This window comes from Dreissena polymorpha, chromosome 9 (genome assembly GCF_020536995.1).
Source record: "Dreissena polymorpha isolate Duluth1 chromosome 9, UMN_Dpol_1.0, whole genome shotgun sequence".
Lineage (NCBI taxonomy): Eukaryota > Metazoa > Mollusca > Bivalvia > Myida > Dreissenidae > Dreissena > Dreissena polymorpha.
The window spans coordinates 58500523-58507061 of record NC_068363.1 but is presented as its reverse complement, the minus strand read 5'-3'; the positions used below and the strand labels follow the sequence as shown (position 1 = coordinate 58507061).

At 34.8% G+C, this 6539-nt stretch overlaps 1 protein-coding gene and 1 long non-coding RNA gene across 2 annotated transcripts; one reads left to right on the top strand and one right to left on the bottom strand.

Annotated features, from left to right (window-relative positions):
* Positions 1-2380: 2380 nt before the first annotated feature.
* On the bottom strand, positions 2381-2997 carry LOC127844429 (caveolin-1-like). Its single transcript, XM_052374643.1, has 2 exons — positions 2938-2997; positions 2381-2704 (listed from the first exon to the last, which is right to left on the bottom strand). The coding sequence occupies exons 1-2, from the start codon at positions 2995-2997 to the stop codon at positions 2381-2383; spliced, it is 384 nt and encodes a 127-aa protein (XP_052230603.1).
* A 1741-nt stretch (positions 2998-4738) lies between these two features.
* LOC127844431 (uncharacterized) lies at positions 4739-6094 on the top strand. The gene is made up of 3 exons (XR_008032728.1): positions 4739-4982; positions 5204-5276; positions 5518-6094. It is a non-coding gene; the product is annotated as an uncharacterized LOC127844431 (long non-coding RNA).
* The last annotated feature ends 445 nt before the right edge of the window (positions 6095-6539 follow it).

Below are 6539 nucleotides of genomic sequence, written 5' to 3'. Positions count from 1 at the left end.
CAGATATCCGAGTATCAATTCTATCGCAAAAATTGCGATATCTCTTAAGATACCTTCAGATATCTGAGTATCACTTCTATCACAAACATTGCGATATCTCTTCAGATTCATTCATATATATGAGTATCACTTCCATCGCAAACATTGCGATACCTCTTAAGATACATTCATATTTCTGAGTAGCACGCCTATCACAAACATTGCGATATCTCTTAAGATACATTCATATATCTGAGTTGCACGCCTATAACGAATATTGCGATACCTCTTAAGATACATTCATATATCTTACAAGCACGCATATCGAAAACAATGCGATAACTCTTCAGACACATTCAGATATCTGAGTAGCACTCCTATCACAAACAATGCGATATCTCTTCAGATTTATTCAGATATATGAGTAGCACGCCTATCACAAACATTGCGATATTTCTTCAGATACATTCAGATATCTGAGTAGCACGCCTATCACAAACAATTCGATATCTCTTCAGATACATTTAGATATCCGAGTGGCACGCCATCGCAGACATTTGGATATCTCTTCCGATACATTCAGATATCTGAGTAACACGCCTATCAAAAACATAACAATATCTCTTCAGATACATTTAGATATCTGAGTCGCACGCCTATAACAAACATTGCGATATCTCTTCATATACATTTAGATATCTCAGTATCCCTCCTATCACAAACACTGCGATTTCTCTTCAGATGCATTCTGATATCTGAGTAGCACGCCTATAACAAACATTGTGATATCTCTTCATATACATTTAGATATCTCAGTATCCCTCCTATCACAAACATTGTGATATCTCTTCAGATACATTCAGACATCTGAGTAACTTTCCTATCACAAACATTGCGATATATTTTAAGATAAATTCAGATGTCGGAGAAGCACGCCTATCAGAAACATCGCGATATCTCTTCAGATACATTCAGATATCAGAGAAGCACGCCTATCACAAACATTGCGATATCAAAATGATATATCGTCCGATACATTCAGATATCTGAGTAGCACGCCTATCAAAAACATTGCGATATCTCTTCAGATACATTCGGATATCTGAGTAGCACGCCTATCAAAAACATTGCGATATCTCTTCAGATACATTCGGATATCTGAGTAGCACGCCTATCAGAAACATTGCGATATCACGTCCGATACATTCATATATTTGAGTATAATTCCTATCACAAACATTGCGAAATCCCTTAAGATACATTTAAATATCTGAGTATCCCTCCTATCACAAACATTGCGATATCTCTTCAGATACATTCAGATATCTGGGTAGCACGCCTATAACAAACATTGCGATATCTCTTCAGATACATTCATATATATCTGAGTAGCACGCCTATAACAAACATTGTGATATCTCTTCAGATACATTAAGATATCTCAGTATCCCTCCTATCACAAACATTGTGATATCTCTTCAGATACATTCAGATATCTGAGAAGCACTCCTATCACAAACATTGTGATATCTCTTCAGATACATTAAGATATCTGAGTAGCACTCCTATCACAACCATTGCGATATCTCTTCAGATACTTTCAGATATCTGAGTATCACTACTATCACAAATATTGCGATATCTCTTCATATACATTCAGATATATGAGAAGCAATCCTATCAAAAACAATGCGATAACTCTTCAGATTCATTCAGATATCTGAGTAGCACGCCTATCACAAATATTGCGATATCTCTTCAGATACATTCAGATATCTGAGTAGCACGCCTATCACAAACATTGCGATATCTCTTCAGATACATTTATATATCTTAGTAGCACGCCTATAACAAACATTGCGATATCTTTTCAGATGCTTTCAGATATCTGAGTATCACACCTATCACATCATGATGATCGTCCTCTGCTCTAGTTTTCTGGTGAGCGCTAGGGGTCTTCAATGCCCTGTTTTTTAATTTTTGGGGTGTTGAATATGAAATGCGTTTTTTATGCAGAGTAAATTATTTATATTGAGTATATTATGCGACAGTTCATAATTTGTTATGCTCCGACAAATGTATGTATCGTTTATTAAATTCTAAGATATGTGTTGTTTGTAGTATAGCTCGACTGTTTGATGTAAATGAATTCGTATACTTGTAAATTTCTATCGTTAATTAATCTTTATCTTTCAACCAATGAAACAATACTTGGCGGATTTGAAAACACATGAAAAAAATCAGTCACGAAACAAAAATAATTGTGATACAATATAAATTTTATTTTTTACATATATGATATTGTTATATAATAGAAATATATAACACATTTTTGTTGACCATAAATAAAGGCACCTAACAAATAATTTAGGTTTACATGCACACTATTCTAATATAGTATCTATTTCTTGAAATTGCGGAAGAACTGACCACACGCCTCGCAGCACGGTTCAATGCAGCACGCGAGACAAGTGCGGGTCATCTTTGAGAAAACGGCGCAGTTAATTTCGCACAACTTCAGCATCGGAGTGATGAACCAGACATGGTAGAAGGCGACTGAGGCGAACTCGCAGCCCCACTCAGCGGCGATGAAGATGCCATACAATAGCGTAGAAATCTTGTAACAGAGTCCAAGCCAGCAAGAGAAGCACGTGTGCGAGAGCTTCCAGACGCAATCGAATGAGTGCGCTCCTTCCGGTTCTGCGAGGACGTCTTCGAATTGAACCTATAAGTAAGGTAGAATGTATGTTATTGAACATTGAATAAATATCTCATGTAGTATTCATCTTATCTAAGTAAAAAAAGCATTGAACTAATTAACTTCATATAGTGTAAAAAACAACGCGACATTAGTTATCATTTACTTAATGTTCATCAACTGTTTTGCAGTTACGTATTAGTAAATATATCAGATCGATTTTAATGAAGTAATAAGGGATTAACAATCTTTTAACAAACCTTGATGTGATCGTTCAGATTATTGGGATCGCGGTTCGTAAGATCAACTTTGTCGGCCATCGTAGTAAGTAAGAACGGTTAATGGTAACTCTTTTTTTCGACGAGACTTCAGGTCACAATAACTTGAAGGTGGGAAACAGGGGTTAATACCTACCACCAGATCATTGCAAGCTGATACTTTACAAGAGTGCGAATAAATGTTCTCAGTGTGTGATAAACGTCAGCATGAATATGGGAGTCAGGCATAAAGGATTAATCACTAGATTAAACAGAGATAATCAGCGTTTTAAATGGTGATAGCAGATTTCGATCAATCTGTCCCGAAGAATTTTATTCACTGATTGTAATCTTGTTGTTTGACAAAGATGTGAAGTAAGACAATATATCTTAATGTATTTAATACACAAGCTGACTAAGCTTAATTAATAGATTCATTTATTTGAATTTATTAAAAATATCAAAATCACCATATAATGAATACAAATTGTCTTCATAAACTACACTAGTTTATGTTATAGTTTAATGAATGCGTGTTTTTTATGATGAACATCTTAGTTTATGATTCAACTGAAATAGTTGATGTTCTTAATGCAGCCCTATTGCAACTTATGTGGTCCCTCGGTAAAATCCCGTTAAAGTGATATTATGGGCATTTGTCACTGTTGAATTGAGCTGAAAAGATTTAACAGGTCAAAAGAGTTAGTTATCATGTGGTAACTGACCAATTATCTGCAACTCATCTTGCTACCAGTTGTTTATAAATATATATATATATATTATATTCGATATTGTACATGACTGTACAGTCCTCTTATTCGAGCGGAACTGTCTTTTTATTAGGATCGGAGTAAGTGTCCGTGTGTCGTATGAACGAATCTGCACTAAAACTAAATTTAGATTCTTATCGTACATCGAATCATTTCTGTCGTCAGTTGTCAAAACGAAAGTATGGTTGATATTCAAATGCATTATTTTTCTCTTTCCGGGATATTGTTTTAGTATGTTGATGCTGCAATAACAAATATAAGTGTACATGAAGTGAAAATACCAAAAATAAACAACGGTTGCGATAGACACCTTTAAAGAGCATATACTGTTAGATGCGCATAAAATCACTTTAAAAGCTGAGTGATATTGCCTAGGCATGCGACAAACCCGACATTGATAGATACAATACTTTTAAAAAAGAACTCCATACTTTTTTAAAGGAATATTTACAAAAGACAAATGACCCACTTGAGTCGCATTCTGGAAAAACTTAGCTTATTGCATGTTCGTTAAGTTTCATTCCAGATTAGCCTGTGCTGTCAGCACATAACAGTTGTATTTAATTAAAGTGATATTATGCGAATCTAACATTATATGCTATGTTTATAGGTCTCTATCGCAACCGCTGTTTATTTTTGGTGTCTTAACTTCATATACACTTATATTTGTTAATGCAGCAGGTTTTATATAAATATTCAACGAATGAATCATTTAATAAATGATTGAGTCAATAAATCAATAATTCAATGAACGAACCACGAAAGAATGAATATTGTATTAATCAATAATTCTATAACTCATGCAAGCGAGTGAATAGCCAATGAATTAAAAAAATGAACGGTGAAAACTTAGCATGTCTGACTGTGTGTGACACCTATAATTATACTGCAATAACGCATAACTACAAAACTTTACAGCAAAAGTTATGTGGCATCCATGTCCTTAGGAGCACGTCAAAAGCTGCGTCTTAGAGCATAAGGTCATGGGATTGCCGACATATGTTAAGTTTCCAAAAGTCTGCATAGGTGGATTTTAGCACACTTCGTCATTCCTTTTGCTCACGAACACTTGATAACAACCGAACTAACATTACCAGTACTCTGCATTTTGTGTTAATTTCCAAAATGCTTTCAACGATTGTTGTTTTGATCATTTTGTTAGGCTGTGGCAATATTAATTCGATCAAGACAAGCGGAATGCGGATAACAAATACCGCCGTATCAGAGACAATGCGCGTTCTTACCGGAAAAATAGTGGACCAACAGGAAAAACTTGAGGTCTGTTTTTATGTTGTTTTTTTTTTAAAGATATTTATTCTGCTTATGGCATAAATCAGTCATTTAAATCAGTGTTTTCAATAAATTATTTTTAGTTATTGGATGATTTTTTATATATAAAAAGCATTAATAAAAGATAGTTTATTCGATCATCAGCTGTCTGCTCTGTTCATTATGGCGTCGATTCAATAAATTTGTGACCATAATTTTTATTTGTCCAGATAATGGAGCAGCGCTTACAAGCATTGGAGAGATCGGCTCATAGTGAATCCAAACATATTAAAATCCGACAAGGTAATTTATGTTTGATATATGCAATATTGTACTATTAATAAGTGTAACTATCATTAAAATACAATCGGACAGAAGGGCAACACCTTTTCACAGAGTATGCATTAATATACGTGTAACATGCTAATTTCACAGTTATCTTATAAATTTATGAAAAGCACTATGATTAGTTCCTTTATATCATAATCATAACTAGTAATTGTTATCATGGTAAATCAATGACGTTGTTGGCATTCTTTTTTAGCGGAGGTTTCTAGTGTAGCGTTCACAGCGTGCGTTTCGGCACAGGACGTAATCAATATCGGACATGGTCAAACGATTGTGTTCGACCAGGTGAAAACAAATACCGGAAATGCGTACAAACGGACGACGTGAATTTTCACAGCTCCTTGGAACGGCGTCTACGGCTTTCATCTGTCTGTCATGGTCCTGGAATCGAATGCTTTGTATCTCCAACTTGTCAAGAACGGCGAATACTTTGACACGATGGTTATTTATGGCAACGGACATTTCACCACTGTAAGCGAGTTCTGGAGCATTGAGCTTGCAAAAGGTGACGACGTTTGGATCCGAACTGATACGCAATACGTTGATGGGCACCTTGGTACACTTCACGGATGGTGTAACACCCAGTTTTCAGGCTTCTTAATCAACTAGTTAACGCTTCAGCGGTTAAGACAACTAGCGACTGAAAATATTAATTGTCTGTACCAGCTATACACACTGTACAACTTTTCTAATTGTGTACTTTTATTTTTGTATTTTCTCAAACCTAAATTGACGATTTTTTGCATGAAATTTAATAAATGTATTTATTCGTATTTTTACTATAGATTAGCGTAAAGATTTCTTAATACAATTTACAAGAATCTCAGATCCGTAACGGCTACTGCATGGTCGATTTAAGCTATATACTATAAATTAATCCACAACACCTTTAATTATTATGTGACTGATATATATGTATATATATATCTTGTTTTGAATTTCTGAAGTAAAATAAATAAAATTGTACATGCGTAATACAATTATTTAGTGGTTAGTTTCAATTATCATGATTTGAATCATGTTTGTCAATCAAGGTTAAATTCAGTGAAAACAGTTCTTCTTAATCGGTTGTCAAAGAAAGGGGCTAGCTGTCATCGACACGCTGATATCTATCTGATCGAGTTATTCAACCCCAATACCCCATTTAAACTCGGATCCTAGTGTTTTATCACACCCTGCGAATTTTTAATCACACATGTCACACCTCAGCTCTCAGTG

Coding starts and splice junctions, on each gene's coding strand:
- LOC127844429 (XM_052374643.1), bottom strand. CDS start 2,997: ATGGCCGACAAAGTTGATCTTACGAACCGCGATCCCAATAATCTGAAC. Junction 2,705..2,937: donor ATCTGAACGATCACATCAAG/GTTTGTTAAAAG, acceptor CCTTACTTATAG/GTTCAATTCGAAGACGTCCT.